Raw genomic sequence first — 27,751 nt, 5'->3', positions numbered from 1 at the left:
ATAAAATTTATAATCTTTAGGCCCAGACTAGTATATTTTAAACTGAAAATGTGGTTTGATTTTAATGTTTGCACTGGTTCTGGCAATTCAATTATTAAAAAGTGGACTAGAAAATTCTAGATGTCAGGGTACATTTGTTTTTCTTCCCATCCTGACTTTTCAAAAAAAAAGGCTACTATACGTATTACATATGTTAGATGAGCTCAGGCTTTCAAAAATGCATTATCATTTTCACAGTCATCTAATTTAGAGACAGTGGAAAAAATCCAAGTAACAATTTTATTTTAGTCTACAGCACAATTTTTTAACATACATTTTAGTGGTTTTGACAGTGGTACTTTTGAGCAGACTTTAAATGGATCCACAAAAGTTAATACATTTAAAATAAAATATACACAATAAAACGAGAGGCATCCAGATGTTCAGAATCATGCAGAAGGGGTGGTCTGGTCGGTGTAATCACTGGATACCTTGCCTATTTAAGAATTCACCAGCAAGAGGCCATTCTTCTGTTCTTCATTCCCACATAATTTAACAAAGTCAAAGAGTTCTAAACATACACACACAATATAAACCCTCATTTAAAAGCTACGTCAGTACAAAATTTCAATGAATTGAATTCAATGTATTGTCAAACCAACAATTCAATGATCAAACCCATCACTAGAAAACAGGCAATAACAGCACCTGATCTAAAGGCAAGGTTATCTCATTTATTAAAACACCAACAGGAGATTAACCAACAAAGCAACTAATATGTTAATATAAGACACTGAAGGAAAACCAAAAACAATATATTAAATACCACTCCACTGAGCCAGGATATAACCCATGGACGACAGACACATGAGTTTATCTGTCAATCAGTGCTTTAAATACTTTTCCATGAAAAAGAGGAAAGTGTATCAGAAGATGCAAAGAAAAGGTAGAAATGTGAATTTATGCATCTAGTTCCATAATTTAAAATGACTATCAAACTGATAATATAAAGCTAAGTGACAATGACTTAACCATTGGGCACCAAACAGGCATGACCACTATTCGCTGTAATCCATAACGCTCTTCAGGAGTTTTCAGTGGATGGCCAACCCAACAATACTCCCTTAGTACAGACTAGATACTCATCCGCTGTTGAAAAAAACCCTGAAGAAGACATGGCAAAGGCATAGAGAAAAAGTTGAACCTTTTGAAAAAGTTAATGATATCAAAATACTTTTCCATTGCTGGGAAACCAAACTAGGTCAAGTATACAGCCCAAAGCAACATGGAATTCAGAGTCAGAGGCTGGCAGAAGAGTTTTGGAAAACTTGTAGTTTTTAAAAATTGGCAATTTCTCCATGCTTAATAAAACTATCAGAAGAGGTATAATGTTTGTTCATTTGTGGAATGTTGACAGCTTGCTGCAAAAATTCACATGAATGAGGAACTGCAGAAATGCGCTTCAATGAAGTATTTTTTAAAAATTTACAAAAAACTGAAGTTTCTATTTAAAAAATAACCATGTTATGCCAAGATGAAACATGGTAAAAAGTAGTGTAAATTCTGTCCACGATTCTTCTCACAGCTAATGGGAAAGTGATAGAAACCATTTTCTCTTAAAAAGGAAGTTTTGTTATTGCACTGACTTTTACAGCCTGACCTAGTAATTTAGAAAAATTATGTAGTAAAATCTGTAAAATTAAAATACAAAATTCTGGTTTGTAAACATCAGTTGGCCAAGTCTATCCAGAGTACTTAGTGATAGCGGAATGGAATGAATAATTAATTCACTACCTTATTTATCTGCTGTGAGGGGGAAAATTCCAGAACACAGCTTTTATACTTTCACAGTAATTATATTCAAAAGTTATAAAGTCAGTACAGCTGTCTTCTTCTTCTTTTTTTTTTTTTTTCCCTCTGTGCAGTTTTCAGCTCTTACCCCGCTCCTAAGTGCCATAATTGAAATAATACTGGTTTGGAGACCTAGTAAAGATTGGTCATAAATGTCGCATAAAGTCTGTAGGACTTCGGTAAAGATATTTCCAAATGGCATAGTAATGCACTGCAGCTGCCGTGGCCACGAACAGGTGCCAGATGGCATGGGCAAATGGAATGATGCCATCGCTCTTGAAGAACACAACGCCCAGGCAATAAATTAAGCCCCCACAGGCAAGTTCCTGAAGTCCATCGGTGTTACTCTGTCAACACAGGAAAAGAATTAAAGGGTTTTGATGTTATTCTGATATGACAAGCTAAAGAGATCACTGCAATTTTCCCTAAGTCTCCTGATTTTCTAGACAATGAAGTAGCTCTGAACAGATAGAATCCTCATCTGTAAACACGAGTTACACTTAAATTGACCTGGGTTACCCTCTGAATCAGCCGTCTTGATTTGACCAAGCAGTCAGGTTACAGGTCCCATGGGAAAAAGAAGCACCTTCTGCTCGTTTATACCATGTTTAAGCAGACTGCAATCACATCTAAAATGAACAACAGCTCATTTTAATAAAGTACAATCCTTGGCTTTCATCTTCCTCTTTAGGAGCTTTCTTCCCTACGCCCATGCCACTCCATTTATAATCCACATCTCAGCCTGGTTTTCACTCCCTTTGTCCTCCTCAAACACTGTTCTACACTAATCGCTTTTCCCAGACTCTTCACCTGCTTCTGTGAGCTTATGGCTTCCTTAGGGCTGACACGAGAAAATCATAGCTAGGAGTGACCTCTGAGATCTGAGACCATGTAGCACAATATATTTCCTAACATTCTAGATGTTGCCAGGCCTTTTTGTCTTTATGCCTGGGAGTTTCTTAGCTTAGGAGGAAATTAACAGTCAGGTGTGCTTTAGCACAAAAAGGAATATTTATAGGCTACTCTTGGTTTTCAAAGACCTCGACCCATCTACAAGATTAGACTGGGCTGTATGAATGAGAGGGGAAGAGAACAGAGGCAGAGCTTAAGAAGCTGACAGAGAAACAAGTCAGGATTTCTGGGGACCAGGAATAGAAAGGTCTCAGGTTCTGCAAGGTGAGTGGAAACCTAAGTCAAGTCGTGGCAAGACCTGAGAAGGGGACAGGTGTGTGGGTGTCCCAGAGGCCTGGGCACTGATGGCTGTAACCCTGTTAGCCTTGGAGCAGGTCCTGGTGGCCAAGTCCAACAAGGAACATGGGGAAGCTCCAGTGCAGCCACCTACTTGAATGGCCCCATTGGCCTCGGCCAGAGCAGTGGCAGCAACAGACACGAGCTAAGAACCAAGTGTGAGGATCCAGGGCCAGGGGTGAGGATTAGCCCTATTTTCAAAGTTCACATAAGCACCGTGGTTTTCGTAAGATCAAAAGATGAGGAAGGAGCCAATCCAAACTGACTGATACTGGACTTCTTAACCTTGGTAAGATGGCACATCAGTCAGATTTTGTTTTATTTAAAAAGTAAAACATAGCAAAACAAAACACCAGCTACATTTATTAGTTCCTAGAGGTTATAAAGCAATTAGTATCCATTAATTATACAAAATTCTCTGTGTATGTGTTATTAGAGGCATTTTCCTAGAGAGGATTGAGGTTTTCATGGGATTCTCACAGGGGCATCTGACTCCCTAGTGAAGACTCACTCATCCAACACAACCTCCTTAATTTAGAGATGAAGAGGCTAAGGCCAGAGAAATAAGTAGCCTGAACGAAGTCACACAGCTGGTTGCTGCCCCGAAAGACACCACTCCTTCTTCTTCCACTAAAACAATAAACAAGAGACCAAACCAAGCACACAGGTTGGTTTTGACATACATTCTGTTAATAGGTAGTTCCTCAAGATACCACATCTGCTTATCAACTTTCAAAGAACCAGAACATAGTTAATCCTAAAACAAACAAAACCAGGTATGTTTTCTTCATTATCAATGTCATTACTATGTTTCTATGTACCAGGACTTGTTTGAAGCACTCATTTAATCCTCACAACCCTAACTTAGGTACTATTTTTATCCAAACTTTACAGACGAGAAAACTAGAATACATAGAGGTTAAATAATCTACCAAGGTCACGTAACTTTTAAGTGTCAGAATCAGGATTTGAACCAAGAACTGAACTTATATTCCTTTTTTGGGGGGAGGGGGAGTTTTAAAAATTGATGATTAATTTACATAGTGTAATGCATAGATATTAAGTGAACAATAAGGTTTGCCCTTCCACTAAGGCAACCACTGTTCTTATTGCTATTACCACAGACTAAGCCTCTCTGTTCTAGAACCTCACATAAATGGAATTAAACTGTATGTACATTTTTGTGTCTGGCTTCCTTTTTGCTCAATATAATGTTTTTGAGATTCATGCATGTGCTACTGTATCTCAGTTATTCATTCCTTTCTATTACTTAGCATTCCATTGAATTATTTAACATAATTTGTTTATCCTTTCCATTTTGGGGCTATCATGAATAAAATTAACATTTATATTGTTTTACAAGTCCTTTTGTAGATACATGTTTTCACTTTTGTTGTCATAAATTTATGCTTAATTTTATAATAAACTGCTAAACAAATTTCCAAAGTGGTTATACCATTTTATACTCTCCCCAACAATGAATTAGGGTTCTAGTTATTTCACATCCTTGCTGGATTTTGGTGGCATCAGTCTTTTTAATTTAACTTTAACTATTCTAAAGGGTGTGTAGCGGTGGCATGTTGAGGTTTTAATTTTCATTTCCCTGATTTCTCTGATGACTAGTTACACTGAGCAGTTTTTCAAGGGCTTACTGGATACTTGTATCTCTTTCTCTTTGTAAAGTGTCTGTTCAAGTGTTTTACCCATTTTTATAGGATTGGCTTTTTATTATTGACTTAGAGTGCTACAATATTTGATATACATCCTTTGTCAGATACTTATAGAGAAAGCAAATATTCTCTCCCAGTCTGAGCCTATTTATTTTCAAGTTCATTGATCTTTTCTTCTGCAGTATCCCATCTGTTGTTAAACCCCTCCAAATAAAATTTTTTCTTAACATATAGTTTTCAGATCTAGAATTTCCATTTGGCCCTTCTTGCTTGTCTAGTAGTATTTGTTTGGATAATGGATGCTGAGTTGTTAAAGAGGATAGATTTTGTTGTCTTCCTCGAAGGAATGTGGAGTTTGTTCCAGTAGGCAGTTTATTTACCAAAGGATCAATTTTATCCTTTCGAGGTTTCTGGGCTTTGTTATGGCAGCGCCAGAGCCGCCCTCACTCTAGGGCCAGAGTAGCTCTTATCCTGAGGTGTGGTCTTGCTAGGGTCAATGGAATACCTAAGTTGTTCAGCATGGTATCCCCGCTCTGGCTGGCTGGAACTCTGGTATCTCCCAGTACTAGGCTCCTTCTGGAATCTCCACTGATCTCACAGCCTTCCAACAGCTATCCTCAGCCAGGGCACAAATGCAGCTTAGTATTCAGGCAAGGACTCAAGGAAACCCCTTGTAGATTTCTGGAGACTCTTCTCTGTGAAGTTCCCTCCTCTCCAGTACCCTGCCCCAAAACTGCAGCTGGCTCGGGAGGTGAAATGCTGATTTGTTTCCTCCACCCAGACTGCTGCTCTTGGACTCCATCTTCTTTCGCAGTTTGGAAAGCATTCCAGGGAGAAAACTGCAGTGCGTGTGAAGTTCATCTTTTGGTTTCTCTCCCCGCAAGGATCATAGTCCTATATGTCTGTGTCCAACACCAAAAAATAGTTGTTTCACATACTTTTCCCACTTTTATAAGTTCTTTATGGTAGAAGGGTAATTCCGATACCCATTATTCTGACCAGAACACCAAAGGTTTGAGTCTTCATCACTTGTACCGTTCCTTTGTTCCTTCAGATGGCCTGTGTGGTTCTTTTTGATCTGGTCTCTGTCTAGCTCACCAGCTTTATCATGAGACTTGTGCTACCTGCATAATTAAACCCCCTCATGCATACATGCATATTCAGATGCTCGTGCTCTCCGCATCTCTGGGGCTTCCTTCATGCTGTATCCTTTTCCTGTACCACCTGCATCACTCCTTCCATCTCTTGGCTCCTATTTGTCTTTCTGAATCAGCTTAAATAGCATTTCCTCTGGTAAATCTATCATGTGCTCCCATAGCAAGCTGTACTTTCCCCAATCAAAGACACTGTAAAACTTTACGGTAATTTCTTATTTTATATGAATTGTATTTTTCTGCTTGATTCTAAGTTCTATCTGGGCAAGTGTGGGGATTTTCCTGTTTGATTAACATAAACATTAGTCACTTGCTATTGTACTTGAAAATGTCAATGAAAGATTTAGGCTAGTAAAAATACTGGATAAACTTGCTCTTATGGATACCCAGAGGGAATTTACTTGAATTTACACTCTAATGATTAGTGACCCATCAACACAGACCTTGCTCTGGGTGTCTTCAATCGCCCTCTACCTATATGGCCTTCAAGGAAGATCTTCTCATTTCTGACTTTCACCTCCCTCCCCTCACTATTCCCTGTTGCCTTTACCAGCTAAAGTGTATGTATTTTTGCTACGAGGTAATTATTAAAGCCATTATAAATCTCATATCTCAAAGAACATATCTTGATACATTCTCATAAGACATACCCTCTAAAAAAACATAAGCAAACCTATAAATCCTAAACCTCTTACAGGTGTTTTTGTGACCAGGGCAAGAACTATACATGGCAAAATTACATTCTTATAACTTGCCTATGAGCTCAGGAGGAAATTATAGGTACAATTCTGACCCTTGTAGCCTGAGAAGAGAGTTCAAACTAAACACACAGTGGCTGGTGCCCCAAAATGCAGAGTGTAGGATTGGGAAAACATAAGCTAAAGGCACAAGTGACCAGTAGATGGGATCGTGAGGTTGTTTTGTTATTGTTTTAAATTGACGGATAAACTGATGTCTCAACAGTAATCAGTCTGAATGGGAGTACAAAACACATAAGTGCAAATGCCTACTACAGGTAATGAACGCCACACTTTCACCCATCAAAGTCCCCAAAAGAAAATTTCAAGCAAAGTTTAAAAAAAAAGCACTTTCCTGAGAAAGAGAAATAATAGGACTTAAAACCAAGTGAAAGGAAAAGTAAGAGTGAAGAAATTTGAGAAATATCCAATAAAATGTTGAGCCAAATGACCTTTTGAGGTCCTTCCAATTCTTAAGTTTTAAGAAGTCATGGGACTTCTCTGATGGCACAGTGGTTAAGAATACGCCTGCCAATGCAGGGGACATGGGTTCAAGCCCTGGTCTGGGAAGATCCCACATGCTGTGGAGCAACTAAGCCCGTGCGCCACAACTACTGAGCCTGCGTGCCACAACTACTGAAGCCCGCACGCCTAGAGCCAGTGCTCTACAACAAGAGAAGCCACCACAATGAGGAGCCCACACACCACAATGAAGAGTAGCCCCCGCTCGCCGCAACTAGAGAAAGCCCGCTTGCAGCAACGAAGACCAACGCAGCCAGAAATAAATTAATTAATTAAGAAAAAAAAATTTCTGCTCTAAAAAAAAAGAAGTCACTAATTTATATTTTCTTCATTGTAAGAAACCTCAAAATTTACCCTCACCATGGATTTAGGGTTAAGACACTAAGTAATCCAAGTAGAAATTTCCACCTTCAAATAATCTCACAATTCTTTGGGAAAAGGGTGGGAGTGGAGGTGGGGTGAACAGAAGGGTTATCCCAAAGAACAAATGCAGCAGATTATCATATGGAAGGAGTCACACTTAGATGTATAGCTTTTCCAAACTACAGACAGTAGGTAGTACAAGTTGTGGCACTTTGTAATTTATATATTTTTTCTTTTGAATCTCTAGTTATTGGACATGTCATAACTTCAGAAAGAAAAGCTTCAGATCATATCTATAGACATAGTAAGAGTCACAGTGATTTAAAAGAAAATAAGGTGAAATAACTTAAATTATGAAGTAACTTCTTACCATTGATGTCACCACCAAGGCTGGAGAAAACCCCATTGTGAGATAGAAAAAGAGCTCAACCACCTTATACCTGCAGAATAGAAATGTGTTAATTTAATTTAAGTTAATTTAATATATCTATTCCTACAACACTCAGACTATTTCCTTACCAGTTTTTCCCTTTTTCTTTTGAAAAACAAATGTAAACTCTTGACTATTCAAATGAAATGTATTTTCCCTGTATGAGACCATTAGGGCTCTAACTGAAATACTGTAGTTGAGTAACAATGAAATAGCATTTCTTTCAGGACTGATAAGGCATCAAATTCCACATACTACATGCAAAACGTTCTCTGCCAAAAGCTATCATTGAATCCAATTCACATGCATTTTCTGTTTCTAATCCCAGAGTGTTTGCCTTCATCACCATTCCAATCCATTGTTATAAGACACTGAAATTATGAAGCTGCACAGGGAATAGCTTGGAGCAGTTTATCAGTGGCAAAGAGATGGGAGCCCTAAGGAACTAAGGGCATGTGTTTTTTGTTGTTATTGTTTTCTTTTTTTTACTTTTTTTTTGGTATTTTTTTATTTTTTGAGGGCATGTGTTTTTGATTGTCTCTTAATTTTGTATCTGTACAAACCCAGTTTGTAAGGCTCATCACCTTAGGTGCAGAAGTCTGAAAATGCTAAAAAACACACTGTACTGAAATTCAACTTATATTTATGCCTAATCAAACTAGACTCTAAGTTCCTCGAAGGCAGGGACCAAGTTCTGTTTATGTTTGGGTCTGCAGGGCCTAGAACAGTATAGTGGCACCATTTAGGTTCTCTGTAACACCTGCCAAACCAAATGGCCAAGTGTGACTCGCATCTCATTCTTAGTGTTTTATACTCAAAGTCCACCATGAAGTAATCATATCAGGGAACTGGGGATGAATGTGGGTTTGGTTTATATTAGAAAGTCTTGAATAGGAGAAAAGATAGTTGTCTTACTTTACTTCCTAATTTATCCAAGGATATAAATTAGGGGTTTGAGCCTGAGAAGCAAACTGTTCCTTTGGATATATATATAACGCATAATACCACTCAGAATTGCTAATTATGGTCAAAAATGCATTTAAGTGAATTTCAAAGTCAGAGAGAAGTTAGCTAAAACTACCACTTTCTTCTGAAAAGAGAAAACAATTTATTACTTTGTGACAAACACAAGTTATGTTTAATTCTGAGGGCCATTCTGCCAAAAACAATAGATAAATAATTTAATAAAGTGTATCCAAGGACAATTATATCATGGTTGTGAGTTTCTCAAGTTCAGGCATGTGAAATAATGAAAAGAGCCATGGAACAGGAACTAGGACACATGGGTCCTAATTCCAGATGAGTCACTAATTTGATGCATGTACTAAACATTCTCATTTTTTTTTTTTTTTTTTTTTTGTGGTACGTGGGCCTCTCACTATTGTGGCCTGTCCCGTTACGTAGCGCAAGCTCAGCGGCCATGGCTCATGGGGCCAGCCGCTCCGCGGGATCTTCCCGGACCGGGGCACGAACCCGTGTCCCCTGCATCGGCAGGCGGACTCTCAACCACTGCGCCACCAGGGAAGCCCAACATTCTCATTTTTTAAACATGAAGCACAAATAGGTAACCTTGAAGGTTTCCTCTAGAACTAAGCTGCTAAATTTCAATACGTTTTCTTTTTATATTGCTTCACACTTAAGACTAGGAGATATGAATAACGGGTTAAAAAAGGTGTGTCCCATGGTGAGGATACTAAGGGTTTAGATGCCCTTCCAAATGTCCCCTTTCTCAGGGAGTCCTAGGTTGGAACATCCTCTGGGTTTCTAACTAGGTGCTCTGTGGGGGCTTAATAGCTATTATCTTCAACCTTCAAAGAAACTTAGAAAAGCAGTTATTTTTCTCATGTGGTAACTGTAAGTCATAGAGGATAAGGCTAGTTTGCTAAGACTAGCCTGCCTGAGGATGTGAAATGAGGTCTGACTGACTCCAAAACTGTAGTTTTAGATGAGGGACAAGTGCACCTTGTCCTTCAACTATATATCACACAGCCACCATTCATTTCTGTCTGCAGTAATCTGTAGACCAATGATGAATATCAAATGGTTTTAAAGATTTGTTAAAACAATACATATTCTATTTATGTATTTCTACTATTTTGAACTGCAAATATAAATTATACTGTAATGTAGATAAAATTTAGGAAGTTAATTTTAAAGCTATCAAATGTAAATTATTTTCTCTTACTTTTCATGGTAGAGAAATACATAAATGGTTCCTCCAGCTGCCATGAGCCAGATAAACCAACGCATATGAGATGCCAGGGGTCCAAGTTCACGGAGATTTAACCTAAAAATGTAAACAGACAAAAAAGAACAGAAGTGATAAATGAAGGGAATTCATACAACCTGTGTTTTCCTCTGCTCTTGAAAACCGGGAGAGAAGGTACCAGGACAAGACCAGAAAGAAAAAGCAGTCACCATGCGGTTGGAAGTATTTGGGCAACTGGGATAAAATTAATAACTCAAGGATAAAATTGTCATTCAAGCTTTAAGACTCAGAATTAGTTCCAATGTGGTTTAAAAATAGAACCAGCTAAAAGGAGACATGTAGAAGTAAGTCCCAGCACATCTGTGATGCCCAACTTTCCTTATTAGGCAGACTGCTGTAAAGGCTACTTGCCTTATTGTTCCTGACTACGTATTTGGGAGCAGATTGTTTACAAAGCTGACTGAGAATGCAACAAAACCCTGAACCAGGTCACATACACACAGTGGATACCTAATACACAGACCAAGTGTCTCCATTATCAATTTCTCCACCAAGAGAGAACATGAGAAGGTCTAGCCTAATACATGTTATGGAAGATACTCTGTAGATTAGAATTTAACCATGGACTCTTGTGAGGCCTGAATTTAAAATGCTGCAAATTCATCTGTACTAAATTCAGATTAAGAATAGATATGAAAATAAAATGTTCTGAATGGCTATTACTACAAGATTAATATTTCCAAATGGAAAAGGTTCCACCTGCATATCGAAGACTACATGCGAACAAACTGCCTACTGTAATATTTGATTCCTCAGTCTACATTTAAAATTTTTATTTACTTATTTTAAATTGAGGTATACTTCACAAAAGCCTTTAAGTGTTCTCGTTCCAGTATGATTCAGACCTATAATTTAGTAAGAGTTACTGGGGAGAGACAGCACTTACTTTTTACTCCAACAGATAATTAGGTTTCTTTTGAATGATGGATGCTGCATTAGTCAGAATCTAGAGGCCTCCTGTTTCTAATGATATATAGTCGATGGCATAATATGAATTTCTGAGTGGTTAAAACTGGACCATATCTTGATAGAGGAAAATCAATGTTTCTTTAATTATGGGTTACAGAGCAGCAAAAGACTCTATCTGATCTATACCAAAAAGGCAGGAAGAACAAGGACACTGAACTGAATAGTAGGTATTTTAAATAGCTAACTAATTAGGCTACTTCTCTTATTCATATAGTTAAAGAAATGAGAAATGCACTCCATACATAGTAGCTACTGTACTGTGAAGACCAACAGTATAAATTTCAAAAGTGACCTTGTTTTCTTTGTACGTATTTACAGTATTTCTACTTAAACAATTAGGTGTCCAGGTATTCTGAGCAGCAGCAGAAGCATATAGAAAGAATATGGAAGGCAAAGGTAATATATTTCAAAGGTGAGCGTGCTGCCTACATACAACTTAGCAGCACTTCTCTCAAACAATCCAGTGCCACATATGTATTCTGAATGGCAGTAACATTCTCCCCTTAAAATCTGCAATCTGACCCAAGTAAATCAAAATGGGAAAGAAAAAAAAGCATGTATGTGTGTTGGGATGGGGAACCGGGGAGCAGGGATAGGAAGAAGGAAGGGAAGGAGGACCGAGAATTCTCTCATAAAAACACTATCTTCAAAAATATAAAGACTGTATCTTACCATGGGGCGTAAGATGCAGCAATGAAGAAATAGATAACCATTCTATCACACATGTGAAAGCAATGCTCCACTGTCCTGTGGGGGGGGGGAACAAGTTAGAGTTTTCAGAAAATTTTACAACTGAAAGTAGGGGTTATCACTCCACTATGTCACAACTGCCACTCTTGTTCTTGGTTCTCATGGCATTTATAACTTGGCCTTCAAAGTTGCACAGCTATTTTTAATAATATGGAGCCACAAGTAAAAGGTCTATATTATTTTTAAGATTGCATATACCATAGATCCTCTCCATGTAAGAACCCCACAATAATCAGGAACTCAAAATCTGTCTTTTCTGATATTTTCTATTTTTTTTAGATCCTATCTAATAGGAAAATGAAATTCCTTGAGGGTAGACCACCTCTCAACCCCTATCATAGTGCAGGGCACAAAATCATGAAGGCTCAGTAAATACTCGCCAAAGCCACATTCTTTTTAGAATGTCTTAGAAGCAGCTTTTACTCCAAATCTTAGTGTAGACAGTAAGCTGCAATAAAGCAAATTTAGAAACTAATTTAGGAACAGCAATAACACAAACCAGAAAAAAAAAAAAAAAACGCTCATTTGCTGTCAAGAGGGTAGCCACCTGGGCTGCTGCTCCTTTTTTTGTTTTAACAAACTTATTTATTTTTGGCTGCATTGGGCTTTTGTTGCTGCATGCAGACTTTCTCTAGTTGCAGTGAGCGGGGGCTACTCTTCGTTGCGGTGCACAGGTTTCTCACTGCAGTGGCTTTTCGTTGTGGAGCACGGGCTCTAGGTGCACAAGCCTTAGTAGCTGTGGCTCACGGGCTCTAGAGCCCAGGCTCAGTAGTTGTGGCACACGGGCTTAGTTGCTCCGTGGCATGTGGGATCTTCCCGGACCAGGGATCGAACCCATGTCCCCTGCATTGGCAGGCGGATTCTTATCCACTGTGCCAATGGGGAAGCCCCGCGACCTGGGCTTCTAACCAAGTTTTTCCTTCTAAAACTGAAGAGTCAGGAAATGTACAAAGATTTGGCTCATTGAGGTCTATTCACAAAACGGATTAGACAGAATCCACCCTTTATTGAGGTTATTTATTTATTTATAAATTTTTGGCCACACCGTACAGCGTGCGGGATCTTAGCTCCCTGACCAGGGATCAAACCTGCGCCCCCTGCAGTGGAAGCGCAGAGTGTTAACCACTGGACTGCTAGGGAAGTTCCTGAGGTAATTTAAAAGTACAAATGCATTGCATTGTCTTGAATCCATTTTCAGTCCAAGGGGTAGTAGCTGTGGTTTGGTGGCGCACAAGTATTAGATTTTGCCTCATCACACACTCTGTGTCGACCAAAGCAGGCTGAGGATGTTTTAGTCACTGTTAGTGCTAGTCACATGTTAGTGAAGAAGTGAAAATAATTTAGGTGTAAAAAAGCAAACACTAGATTAATGTTTCTCAAACTTGACTGCCTTGCAGAATCGCCTGGGGAGCTTATAAAATACAGGCGCAAACTCCAGTCCAGAAGATCCTGATTTAAAAGGGCTAGAAGATGTGGTAGAAGATGCAGGGAAGAGAATAACTCCTTGGATGACTGTGATTCCAAGCCAGGTCTGGGGTCTTTCTAATTCTGCTTTCTAGACTGTTATGCACTGTTGCAGCAGGTAAAGTCAAGCGTGCAGTTTTATTCAAGACCCACCACCCATCTCTGACCCTCACTCTCCTCAAGGGTGAAGCAGAAGTAATATCATCTCTATCACAGAGTGCGTATGAACATTAAATGAGACGATGTAGCCATGCATTTAGCACAGCACCTAGCACATAGTAGGTACTCAATAAATGCTTGTCCCCTTCCCTCTTTTACTTAAATTAAGGCTATACTTAGGATATTTTAAAGAATTAATTCAGAGCAAAAATCCACATGTGGCTTATGATTCTAGCAGTGCTACTTCAAGGTTCAAGAGAGACTGATTTCTATTACATCGTCTCAGGCCCTGGCAGGGAGGCCCTGAATAACGAAGCAGGCACCTACAACTCTTTGATTCAGCTATCTAGACAGCAAAGCCAAGTCAGCCAAGGGAACCACAAGCACTGGATCGTGCCAAGAAGATAATGAAGTGCTCCTGCCTCTGGGCTCTGCAACAGTGCACCCTGAAGAGCCAGGACAAGTACTTCTGAGGCTTGCTTTTGAGTGTGTACCAGAGCTCCCTCGTGATTCAATGCTGTGGTTTTATGTTAAGCCCTGGGAACTGTCAGCTTATAGGCAAAGGTAGCAAACTGCCAACTAGAAGCAATACTGTAAAGGGTGCAGTGGAAATAAACCTCAGGACTGGGAGTCAGAGATCCTGGGATGATGATCAGATTCTGCTGGAATCACCGAGTCTCAGTTTCCCCAGGAGAAAATTATGGGGTTTGGATCAGATGTTCCCTAAGGATCCTTCTAGCTCTAAAAGTCTGATTTTACATATGAGGAAACCAGTAATCATCATATGAATCCCAAATCCTGCTCTTAAATAAAGCATATCTTTTTAATATTAGATTGTTTGAATAACGAGATTTTTTTGAACATTCTATCTATAAAACCAAAAGTTACCTTGTTTTTTAATTTTATTTATCTATTTTTTGTCTGTGTTGGGTCTTCGTTGCTGTGCGCAGGCTTTCTCTAGTTGCAGTGAGCGGGGGCTACTCTTCGTTGCTGTGCGCCGGCTTCTCACTGCGGTGGCTTCTCTTGTTGCGCAGCACGGGCTCTAGGCGCGTGGGCTTCAGGAGTTGTGGCTCATGGGCTCTAGAGTACAGGCTCAGTAGTTGTGGTGCACGGGCTTAGTTGCTCTGTGGCATGTGGGATCTTCCTGGACCAGGGCTCGAACCTGTGTCCCCTGCATTGGCAGGCAGGATTCTTAACCACTGCACCACCAGGGCAGCCCCCAAAAGTTATCTTCTAATATTACATTAAATCACTCTAAGTCTGTTCTGAGTCCTCCTTTTCGAGAAGAAACTTTGTCCTTTTGGGTTGTGCAGAATCCGTTCCATAAGCAACTAGATGGTGTGCTGCTACCTTTGTATCACCCAAATTAACCCTTCACTCAAAGGATGAATGCTTTTATGTCCTCACTGGGAGGCTAGGGATCACAATATTGTTTGGAAAGTGCTTGACAGCTAACTGTAGCAACATATGTGAATTTTGTTTGAGTAGATGCACGGGACCTAATTCTGAAAGCTGAACTTTGCAAAACAGTAAATCCGAGCTGTAATATACCTGTAGTACAGCTGTAGTGATTTGTAATTTTCCAATCATTCTCACATGCATCATCTCATTCACCTATCACAACAGCCCGCCAGTCGGGCATTACCATTCTCATTTTAGTGATGAAGAAACTGAGGCTACACGAGACTAAGTGGCAGGCTTGGACTCAAAGCCCAACTGGTGACTGCAAGTCCAGAGTACTGGTCATCACCCTGCAGCTGCCATGCTCATCCTTAGTGTGCTGACACACTGGAAAACAGGTGTCAGGACTGTACATTGTAAGTCCTGGGGAAGCAATGTGGTTTTGCTCGGTTTCCGAGTAAAGACCTGCTTTCTTAAGACACAGATAGGGGTGCTCAAATTCTGTCCAATCCATAGGAAATTTCCTGAGTGTTGGGACAGCATTAGACTCTACCAGGCAGGAAAATGTGCACTCTTTGCCTCACCTGACCAAAGCATGCCAGCGTGAGAGGCTAACCCGAGCCAACTATTGTGAGTGACCTGTTGAAACAGCGTACCATCCACTGTACCTTAAGTGGCTCTTTTTCCATGATACGATGTGAAATACTGTGGAAACAATGAAGAGGGCACAGAGGCCCATTCCATAAATCCATGCTGTTATCTTTTCCCAGCAGTCATCAGACAGCCGGTGGAGGAGGGCACTGCCCACAATGGCTGGAACAATGAGGAACTGAGAGAAAGGGAAAGAAAAGTAAATATTCAGCAAAACACTGAATTGAGAACTTTATTAAATATACATAGGTTTACCAGGGGCAATTTTAGGAAGATCATTTTAAAACAAACATTTGCCTTTCCTGGATAATCATAACGAGAGCCAGATGAAGTTGTCCGTTTATGGCACTGAAAACAAGTACTGCTGTTTAGGGCCCAGGACTTGTGTCCACCAATGGGTACACAGTCAAGCAGTAAGAATGAAACATTACTCAATTGTTGCAAAACAAATGTCCTCTATCCTAATTTCGTTAGTTAAGAACATGTTTCATCCTATTCTCTAATGTGATTTAAGGTAGGCACTTAAAATATTCAAATGGCAAGCATGTACCCAGATTTCCCTGGGAGGTCTTGATCTTTAAATATTCTTTCCTGTTTCCCCCATGTGCTACTGAAATCCCAATATTTCAGGAAAGGGTAACTAAATGAATCAAGTCAGTAACTATTATGTACATACCACACTCAAATAAATCATTTGTTCAAATCATATGTCCTGATTTCTAGTTTGGATGTCTACATTCCACCAATTTCCGAGCTACTGCAGAGTGAAAGGGTTATTTCATTTTTAATAGCACCTTTCATGTAGGCAAGAGTAATACACTCCTACTTATTCAAATAATTTTAAGAGACTAGAATCTTAGAGAACTTTGCTTTCTGCACCACATTTTACACTACATATTGACACAAATTTCAATGTCTAGTCATATCAGTGTGACTAGTAAACATTTAATAATAACAGAAATCATCAGAAGAAATAAACTACTTTATTAGATAGTGGAATAAACATACCTGGCAAAGAACGCAAACTTTAGCAATCTTATCTTTTTTTATCTCGAACACCTTCTATTTCCCTCTTGAAACAGAATATTAAACCTCCCAGATGAGATCAGCACTGAATTTCAAATGCTGAAGTATTCAATGGCCCAGAACAGAAAGAAAATTAAGGACAACAAAGTTTTTCATAAAACAATTTAATTTTGAGATTATGTCCTTTCTACTTTTTTCATGTTAAAGTATCTTCTCTTTAATGAAATGATGACATTAGATGGAAGTTTCTTGTTTTGTCAGTTTTAGAAATTTTACTGCTCTCTGAAATCCAAAAATCAGGGATACAGTTTAGTAAGTTTAATAAGATGACATTTTCTGTTCTGAAAAATTAATGTGGATGTTTTGTCGGTTTTTCCTTAACTTTGGTTTCTACAAGTGTTCCTTGTGACAATCCAGAAGAGAGAAACTAAGGGATTATTCAGGTCTATCTCAAGCAAATATTCTTCTTAAAGGTGAGCTGTGCATCTCAACAGCCAAACCATTATATTTAAATGCTCAACATTATGCTAAGTAATAAGCATTTCATTGGTTGCTTTATTCATTTATTTTTATTTTAAATTTATTATTTATTTATTTATTTTGGCTGCGCTGGGTCTTCACTGCAGCACGAAGACTTTAGTTGTGGTATATGGGATCTTAGTTCCCCGACCAGGGATTGAACCTGGGCTCCCTGCATTGGGAGTGTGGAGTCTTAACCAATGGACCACCAGGGAAGTCCCTCATTGGTTGCTTTTATTGGTCAGTATTATAAAAACTATCAGAGCACTATTTTCATAACTTTTATCAGTGTTTTGCAGTTGGTAAAGGCATATCCATAAAATGGTGGATGTACATTGGAACAATAAGTGAAGGAACAGGACATATAAACTGTTATTCAAACTTTTATATTCTTTATATCCTAATGCTGACCTAGATTTAAATACACACACCCCTACATTTTCTTAGGGGCCTGTGGACAATTAACTTCAGAAGTAACTTTAATCTCTGTTAAATTCATCAGACATTTAGTTAAGAATAAAAGATGGAAACAAACCAAATGCCCATCAACAGATGAATGGATATATATATTATACACACACACACACACACACAATGGACTATTACTCAGCCTAAAAAAGCATGAAATATTGACAATTTGCAGCAACGTGGATAGACCTAGAGATTATCATACTAAGTGAAGTAAGTCAGAGAAAGACAAATACATGATATCACTTATACGTGAAATCTAAAAAATAATATAAATGAATCTATATACAAAACAGAAACAGACACAGATATAGAAACTTATGGTTCCCAAAGGGGAAAGGGAGTGGGGGATAAATGAGCAGTATGGGATTAACAAATACACACTACTATATATAAAATAGATAAGCAGCAAGCACTCACTGTATAGCACAGGGAACTATATTCAATATTTTGTAATAACCTATAATGGAAAACAATCTGAAAAATATGTGTGTGTGTGTGTGTGTGTGTGTGTGTGTGTGTGTGTGTGTATATAAAACTGAATCACTTTGCTGTACACCTAAAACTGACATAATATTGTAAATATTATATTTATACTTCAATTAAAAAAAAAGAATAAAAGATGGATATCCAGGCAAGTATAGTTGACAATCAAATTAGGCTGTTTTTTCTTTAAAACCAAGTTTGGACTCTAAACATTTTGACCCTCTGGTGTTGTGAAGCTCACTTCACAAAGCGTTCACTAATGCAAAGACAGGGGTCAGCTCAAGGCTAGAGAATTCCACTAAATCCTTCCTGCCCTGAGAATCCAAACCATGGGTCCAGGGAGACTGTCCACTAGTGAGGTTACGCCAAATTTCATTATTGAAGCCCTTTTATGGAATCCAGGGCAGGCATGTCAGGTACAAACTTTCTTCTAAAGAAAAAACATTTAGTAAGATTTCAGCATATTAATTATTTAAATAAAAATCTTTTGAGCACCTAAAGAAAAAGGACAGTGATGAGAATAACGTTTCAGTATTACCAAGTAGTATTTGAATTCCACTATTACAATACATAAAACTGATACTTTATAAAGTTTGATTTCTGCTAAGTAATGACTAAACAGCATTGTTCTATTAGATTACAAAGAAATCCACCAAAAACTAGCTTATTTCAGGTTTATTTGGTATCATGACCTCTTTATAGAAATACTGACTATTCTTTGAAGAAGGGTTCAAGAAATGAAAAGGCACAATTTGAATTCAAGCAAGTTTTATTCTAATAACATATGTATATAACCTACACATTGTACTAACACTGTCTAAAATAATTAATTAGCCTGTTCTAACACTTCACTAAAGGAATAAATTGGTCTCCTTCTCTATTTCTTGTCTTCAGACTATATACCAGCCACCACTTTCCCCTCAAAAGTCTCACTAAATACAACTTTCAAAGGGAATAATGAAATCATAGATAAAAGGAAATTTATATGACACAAGAAAATGCCAATAAAATGAACTTAATAGGAAAACTATAAAAATACACACATATTTACAAACACCACAGGCAAAAAGAAGAAATGCATCCAAGTGTTAGCAATTTATTTCTAGGTAGTTCTGTTTTTCTCATATATTCTTCAGTATTTTCTATGTTTCTTATAATGAATATGTTTTGTTTTTATAAGGAAGAAAAAAATTAGGAATTTAGGGATTAAATCAGCTTTTTCTTCTACTATCAAAAAAATTAAGAATTTAGGGATTAAATCGAACTTTTCTTCTACAATATGGACTAACATCTGCTCTGAGAAGCAAGGACCACAGTGGAGATGGAGAGGATGTGGCTACCTGTTTTAGGGGATCACTCAGGGGAAAAAACCACCTTTGTCAACAAATGGTGAATTCTTCTTGTCAATAAACACGCTGACTGTCTTGAAAAGGTGATTCATTTCATTCCAGGGGCGACAGTCTTCATAGTTTTCTTTGTCTTTTTTTTTTTATAACTAAGGTACTTACTATTATTATTCTTTCAAAGACAATCTTGTCTGAGAAAGCAAGTCCAGGATAGACAGAGCTGACTGTAGTCGGAGCACTCAAAGTGTCTGACATGCTCACAGTTTCTGGTGACATGACCTAGCACTGACACTTTGGCAGGTAAGGTCACAGAGGTGGGTACACCCGACTAACGGGGCTGAGGTTAACAGAGATGATTGCCCCTTCCTCCCACCAAAGCCCTTTGGGAAGGATGGAAAAGGCAGAAAACTCATACTCACTGCATGTGTGTAACAGTTAGCAGCATGTTCATAACAAGTTGGTTTGTAGCGGCCATTGGCTGGGGCCCGGTGGTTCATGAACCTGTAGAGACAAAGACATCACGTGAGAAAAGCTCAGAGCGTGTAAAGAACAATGGTGAAGCTTGTCAGTGGTTGTTTGGTCTATTCTAACTGAAGAGGTGACTGCTGGAAAAACCTAGTTACGGGATCAAAACCAAAGCCACTAAACAGGTGTAAACTGAGCCAACAGCCATAATCCTAAAGCGAATGCCCTAGTTTACTGGATTAAGTATTCTTTCATTTCATTTAGAAGAAAAATTTTCTACCTACCAAAAACAAACAAAAACCATATCCACAACTGGTACCCCCACAGTAAAAAAAATTAAAAATAAAAAAATGGTACAACCAAATCTTAAATCTTAACAGAAAAAAAAAAAAAAAACCAAGGTCATTTTTCTAAAGTTAACAAATACCAGAAACCACCATTTAATGCAAATTCAGTGTATTTGAAAGGTTTCTATTTCTTCTCTCAAAATGTATAAAGCTTATATATGTAGATCTTTAAAGCCTCCATCCCATGATTGGCAGGCCTGTTGAACTAGTTTCCGTCTATTGCATTACTTGTTCTGGCACCAGACAGCTTAAATAAATGATACCTGGCTGCCTCCTGGCACCTGAAACAAGAGGTACGTTTTCACCTGCATTCTTCCTGAATTAAAAGTTTCCTTCAAAATCTAAATATGTGACTAGCACCAGATACACTGGCTATAAAATTCATAAACACATGTGTATGTATCTAAATATCAAAATCTGTTACACATATAGACATACACCCATATTCCATATCCCCTCTGGGCTAATTTTGTGGCAACCAGCAAAGCAGTGAAAAGCACAAATACCATCGGACATGAAGAGATAAACAGCCTTCTTCTATTTCAGTGTGTGGGTGAGGATCCCCCCAGCCCCAGTTCATACCCATGCCATGTTTCATGAGGGATTCTGGTTTAGTCTGTGTGTTCTTTAGAAGGAGGGAGATGTAAACTCAGGAAGATAAAAAGGCAGCTGCCTGAAAGAAGCAGATGCAGAGAAATAATGGAGGTAAGACAGCCATGATGGCATTCAGGTCTCAGCATTCAAGCAGCATTCCTGTGCTTGGGGCATGCAAGATGTCAACAGGCTTTGCACAATAAAGTAGCTTTTTGCTTGAGCTAGGTTAAGGGGGTAGGGGGAGGAGATTCCGTCACTAGTCAGTAGTCACACCTTATTAATTAACATGATGAAAAAATGGTACCAGGCTAAACCAAATGGCACAGCCAGGTTGCCAAAAACTGACTAAAACACATGGTCAAGCGATTCCAAACAGTGCTCACTTTAAGAAAAGACTAGCCAACACTTTCTCCCTGAATTAAGAAGGGCCTGTTATCCCTAGAGCAAATAAATAAAGTGGCAGTCCCTGCTAACCCAACATAGAGAGTTCAAGTGGCAGATCCACTAGGAAATGGATTTGGGACCTTTAAGATACCTTACTTGGACCACCAATGGGTAGCTATCTAACTAGCATGCAAAATATACACATATGGAATGGAATTCACCAGATGGCTTGGAAACTGTTTAAGAGAAATGTGCAGTTAACAGCTTCAGAATTATTCCAAGCTATTCTCACACATAGATAAATAAATCTTTTCTCCCCTGACAATCCTTTAAATAATTTTACTAAATTTCCTAAGGAACGAGAGTGTTGCTATACGGCAGTTATTAGTAAAAAGGAAAATAATTACACTCTTGGGAAGGATGCTTTAAAAGTGTCCCTAGCATTCAAGGATCTACCAAATCATTAGCCTGAGACATAACGACAGGGCTATAAGTAGCATATCCTATTAGGAATTGTAAAGGGTAAAGAGCAAGGCTCCGGGATGGTTGAAGGTAGATTAAACTGTGAGCACTCTGTGCAGGGTACAGTAGGTAGGGTTTGACTACCCACCACAGGCTGCAAACTAAAATAGCAATTTATATCTCTGGCAGCCCAATCTAAAAATAGTCAGGCTATTACACAGTGACAGGGATAGACTTTCAAATTTTCTCCTAAAAGCTGAGAAACTCGGTGGCCATGTTTGTGACAGCTTAGTTCCTGCCCACCTGGAATCACTCAGGTTAAAAATAAACTCAGAAGTTGCAGAGAAAAATATCCCACCCATGTGACTTAAGGTAGTTTCTCCTTAAGGGCAGGGCCAAGATTCCTGCAATACAGAAAGGGAAGAGCAAGTATTCCACAATACAGAAAGGGAAGAGCAAGTATTCCAGGCACAGATCACTGCCTGGGGCCCCATGGGACAGCACATGGTTCTGCCGGGAAATTTACAATGCATTTTTCCATTTCTCTTTGATCTGCCAGGGTACAATCAAGCCTCCAACAAGGCCTCCTGCAGAAATCACTATGAAGAAATAAGTCGTCCAAGACCTAAATGGAAAAGCAGATGTAAAATGCAAATAAACTCCCACACACCGAGCCTATTCTCTTCCCCCCAAAAAGAATGAGGAAGGTTATCAAGAGTTATGGGAAATAGCACCCACTTATGGAAGACATCTCTACTTAAAGCAAAGCCACCCTAATGGTTATCCAGTGCTAGAAGACAGCATCCAGCCAGCTTCAGAGGGTTTGAGGGAAGGTGATTAAAGTTTTTAGTTGACGAGGGTTTGTTCATTCATCCCCTCACTTTCTCTTTCAACACTCTCTCCACTTCCCCTGGCCCAGTGTCCTCATGCTCTCCCGGTGATAGAATTTCAAACCTATGGAGAGAGGGACCTGGGGACACTCCTTAGCACACTTTTAATTTAGCCCAAAGCAGTGGCCTTCCGAAGGTAAATCTGCAACCCACCAGCAGATCTCAGAGGCCTAAGATCAAATCTCAGAAGTTGTCCTTGATTCCTCTGTGTTCCCCATACTCCACATGCAAGCGCCATCAATGTTACCTTCAAAATATATTCCAAATCAGTTCCGCTCTCTACAGTTCCAAAGACCCTACCTTAAATCAAGACACCGACACCTCTGGTCTGTAAACATACAATGTCTCTCGTCTCCCTGCCTGCCCACACATGGGCTCTCTTCTTTACTCAGCAGCCACAAGTCTATCAGCACCAGATCACATCAAACACTAAGCAGAGCTTAAAATCTGTCTGGCTTCCCAAAGTGCTTGGGATAACACTGCATCCTCCGCAGGCCACAAGCCCTCACCCACTTCTCCAGCCTGGTGCTACCTTCCTCTCACTCTCTGCCTCCAACCAACCGCATCCTTTCTGCTCCTCAAACCACCCAGGTCTTATCTGCCTCAGGGTGTCTGTGTTTGCTGTTTACTTCTAACTAGAACATTCTTCTCCAGAATGCCCAGCTCTCCTCTCACCGGTCAAACTCATCTCAAATGTAACCTCCTTAGAGAGGTTTCCCTGACCATCCTACCTAAAGTATCACTTCAGCCCTCCTCACTCCACCAGAGCCCTTATCATAATTAGTAAGAATTGGACTTTTTGAACTTGTTTATTTTTTATTTCATTTTCTCCCACTGTAATGTGAATTCCATGAAGGCCATCTTGTCCACCATTTCATTTCCAGTTCCAAACACAAGGCCCAGCTTATTGCTGGAGCTTAATAAATAAGTGCTGAATGAATGAATAGAAAGACAGACATTCTGCCTGCTGCTGAAGTATTTTATCCTACCCGAGAAAGATCCACTCGTCAATTAGTTTCACTGGGGATTCTGTATGCAACAAAGAAAAACAGGCAGTCTTAGGGCAAAGAGAATCCTCAATCTCGTGAAAATAAAATTCTCAAAGGCCAATACCATGGACATTCCAAGGGCTCCTTCAACATCACTTGATGGGGCAACATAAGCTGACCCCTGTGCACAACCTTACTAATTAGCTTCCCTATATGAATAAGCATGATGTTTAGGAAAAGTGTCTGCTGCCAGAGGTAGTGATAGTGGTGGGATACATTTAACTTAAATAAGGGAAATGGCACATATAAGGAGACTACCCCATGCCTATGATTCAATGCTCTGAGAACACGCCAAAAAACAAACAAACAAACAAAAAAAGGCAATAGGCAGTCCTGGAAGACTTCTAATGCTTTAGAATTATATGCTTTGCCACATATTCAATTTGAAGCTAACCAGTGGTCATGAGGCTGGGGTTAAGGAAAGGAGCATCCTTTTCCTTGGATTTTTGGTTGCCAGGCTGGAGAAATGAGCATGCACCAGTAAGATACCAATAAGATACATTAGAAGCTCTGGGTCCTAGGCCTCTGCGCTGTCACACAGATGTTGTGATGTGGGCGGGGAGACAGAGGTGAATGGCTGCATGGGTGGTGGAGAGGGACATGATATTGAACCCTTCAGTGTGCCCCTTCCTTGCTGTGTGATGATGGCAAGCTCACTTTTATTCTCTAACCCTATTTGTTCTTCTATTAAATGGGTATAAAATTTGCCTCCTAGGGTTACAGTTGAGGATGAGATGAGTAATCTACAAATACCCAGCTACTGCCTGGCACCAGTAGGTACTTAATAAATGCCAGCAGGTATTCTAATCAGTCAGAGATGCTGTGAAAGGGAGAGAATGACTCTGTGTGGAGGGGTGGTGGAATCAAGTGTGGAAGGGTTAAAGCACAAAAGATAAAAGGTGTCCCACTGGGGTTTTTCACATCCTAAGCTTTTTGAGAAGCCATGCCTGCATAAAGCCCTCCACTTATTACACTGGGCTAGGCATCCCTACAGCCCTCCTCCACAGATACGTCAGAACTCTGGAAGTTGATCCAAAGCCACAGTGACCGCCAAGTTTCCATTATGAACAAACCAGCAAGGTGTTCAGGTTTTCTTATAATTTAGACATAGCCACAAACTATGGCCTAATGAAATGTTTTTATTGCAGTCAAATGCTCGTCAATGGAGTCCTGGTAAATCTACCAGAAGGAACACATGGGTTCAAAGATAGTGTATTCCTCTTTCTAGTTCCTCTGTCATTTACCTACTTGTATCTCTCCTGAATGCTCAAAAGATGTATAATAAACACAGTTTTTAAGAGATGCAGAACAGTACTCTCAACATGTCAATGTATGAACCACAAAAACCATGATTTTTTTTGTTATATTACTTTTTATTGGCAGGCTTTATTTCTAAGTTCAAATTGACTCTTAGAAATATCTTTCCATTTTAGCCTATAATACAGAAAAACAAGAAATTATGGGATCATTCATTGTTCAAAGAAAATCGGGGTAGTTCTAGATGTCATCAAGAAAATAACTGTTAAATATCCATTGATATTGTGCAGCCGCTGAGAAAATTACAATGTCTATGCTGCACTAAAAGAAAACGCCTGTAGTTTTTCATTTTTAAATGAATGAAGTAGAGCGCAAAATCACCTTACAACTGTGATAATAAGGACTGGATAGATTAGCGTCCAGCAAAAAGAAAAGTTCAGGGCTTCCCTGGTGGCACAGTGGTTAAGAATCCACTTGCCAATGCAGGGGACACGGGCTGTAGCCCTGGTCCAGGAAGATCCCACATGCCACAGAGCAACAAAGCCCATGTGCCACAACTACTGAGCCTGTGCTCTAGAGCCCGTGAGCCACAACTACTGAGCTCACGTGCCACAACTACTGAAGCCCGCATGCCTAGAGCCCATGCTCTCCAACAAGAGAAGCCACCACAACGAGAAGCCCGTGCACCACAATGAAGAGTAGCCCCCGCTCGCTGCAACTAGAGAAAGCCCACGCGCATCAACGAAGACCCTACGCAGCCAAAAATAAATAAACAAATAAATTTATTAAAAAAAAAGTTCCATCAGCTGAAATGGTAGTGTCCTAAATAAGGTTTGTTTGTTTTTCATTTCTCTTAACACTTTTAATGTTTGTGCGACAACCAATAAAACGGGTTCCTTTTCTTTTTCTTCTTTCTAGAGAAGAACTGAAAGGATAGAAAAGAAATACAACTCTTAATCTAACAAAACCCAGTAATTTCACAGAATATTGCCACTGTTCTCTGAAAACAGGAAGAGCAGAGATGTGCAGAGAAGTAAGACCAAATCAAACAAACCACATGCACAGAGCTTTGCCAACCATTACTGAACCTGTGTTACATCCTCCCTTAAAGCCCCTCCAGTCCTCATGGCTGACTTCATGTTCTCAAGCCAGAACACCATGGTTTCGTTTTGCCTTTAGAAGTACTGATATGATATCCCACTAGGGGAATACTGCCAGGCATTCAACACCCTGAGTGATGAGCAATATTCGGAAGTTAATCCAAGTCTTCAAACTGATCACCCTTCTGATGGCACAATCCACCACAACCCTCCCTGTGAATATTTCACTCCTTACCCTGTGGGACTGGAGGAGGAATAAGATCAGAATGGGAGAGGGGGCATCAAGGGATTAGGAAGTTGGAAAGAAAAAAAAAAGTGCACTTTAAAATCTTGAAATAAAAAGCAGTGCCTAAAAACTCAACAATAACCTCCTTGGAAGACTTCATGCATTCTTTGTCTTTTTTCAAATTCCCCCTGTCACTGCACACTAAGCTAGCCTGCTCAGGGTGAAGGTCTGGGAATGGGGACGGCTGCCTGATTCAGACAAAGGGATGGAGAGTTACCACAACACAGGAGAGGTGAACTTTCACCCGCTTAAACGAAGGCGATTAGAAAAAAAAGCCCAGAGCTTCCTCTCGGAACTATGGCCAGCCTCCATCCATTGCTAGATGGCAGACACCCGGGGTCGGGATTAAGGCCACGGTACCTCCCCAGGCCGGCGTTACCATCGGCTCTCCAGCGAAAGGGCAGCCGGCCAGCCTTCCGGTGGTGCCTCCTCGGTTCCTCCTCCTCGTTTCCTAACACCGGCTCCTCAACAGCAGGTCTCACCACCCGGACGCTAACTTGCCCCTTCGCGGCGCCCCCAAATAGCACGCCCAGGGACTCTAAGCCTGAGTACCCTCAGGGCCCGGACTTGGCCAGGCAAGACTAAACCAGCAGAGCCTGCCTCAGTTTCCCCGTTGCTACGGCCGTTCAAAGACAAAGCACCTAAAACGGCCAGCACCCCCGCTTTACCACAACTCTCGCTGCAGGGCGCAGCAACGAATGGGCCCCGGTTCCGCCCGCACCGGGAGCCCTCCAAGCTCCCGGTAAGGGATGGAGGGCAAAGCTGGGTTCGGAAGACTCGGGGGCAGCGCCTGCGGCTGGGGTTCGGGTCCTCAGATCAAGCAAGAGCCCCGCCTGGATGGGGTGAAGCCGGGTGAGCAATGGGATACCGCGGGAGAAGGGCAGGCTCGTGGTCCGAGGTCTGGGAATCCGAGGTTCGCAGATCGCGAGGGGGACCCGGGACAGGCACGAGATCCTGGTCTTTGGAGGAAGGGGATCACCCAGGGACAGCAGGGAGGGGAATCCCCCGGGAGCCGGTCCCCGGCCGAGGCGCGGGATCCACAGGGGATGGACCCAAGTGAGGAGCCGGGACCCACGCGGGAGGAGGCGGGATCCAGGACCCGGTCCCGGCACGGGCGGCGGGGCGGGGGCGCCATCCTTCTCACCGCTGGAATCGGTTCTGGAACCGCATTGATCCTCTGCTCCTCCTCGTGGGCCAGGAGCTCGGTATCGTCAGCGCCGGCGGCCGGGCGCGCGGCCCTCATGGGCTTGGGCTGCTCCGGAGGCCGCCGCGTGCCCGGCGGACCACTCGGCCAGGCAGGGTCGGAGTGGGCCAGGCCGGGGGTCGGGACAGGGCCGGAGCCAGACCTGGCGGCTGGGGGCGGGAGGGAAGCCGCTTAAACGGCCCCGGTGCCTCCCGCCTCCAGCCTCCCGGCTCCTCCACCCACTGTCGCCCGCGCCCCGCCCCGCAGCGGAG

The 27,751-nt window shown here is 40.7% G+C and overlaps 1 protein-coding gene across 2 annotated transcripts; it reads right to left on the bottom strand.

Annotated features, from left to right (window-relative positions):
• Window positions 1-265: 265 nt before the first annotated feature.
• Window positions 266-27,751, bottom strand: MMD (monocyte to macrophage differentiation associated). 2 transcript variants are annotated; one of them, XM_004271797.3, is made up of 7 exons: window positions 27,441-27,751; window positions 19,882-19,963; window positions 15,635-15,795; window positions 11,865-11,939; window positions 10,140-10,241; window positions 7,895-7,964; window positions 266-2,177 (listed from the first exon to the last, which is right to left on the bottom strand). In XM_004271797.3, exons 1-7 carry the CDS (start codon window positions 27,464-27,466, stop codon window positions 1,977-1,979), a joined length of 717 nt encoding a protein of 238 aa, XP_004271845.1. In that variant the 5' UTR covers window positions 27,467-27,751; the 3' UTR covers window positions 266-1,976. The 2 variants fall into 2 exon arrangements, with proteins under 2 accessions (XP_004271845.1, XP_033287664.1); XM_033431773.2 differs by lacking the exon at window positions 11,865-11,939.

Source organism: Orcinus orca, chromosome 19 (genome assembly GCF_937001465.1).
Source record: "Orcinus orca chromosome 19, mOrcOrc1.1, whole genome shotgun sequence".
In the NCBI taxonomy this organism is placed as follows: Eukaryota; Metazoa; Chordata; class Mammalia; order Artiodactyla; family Delphinidae; genus Orcinus; species Orcinus orca.
This window is presented reverse-complemented; position numbering and strand designations above follow the sequence as displayed.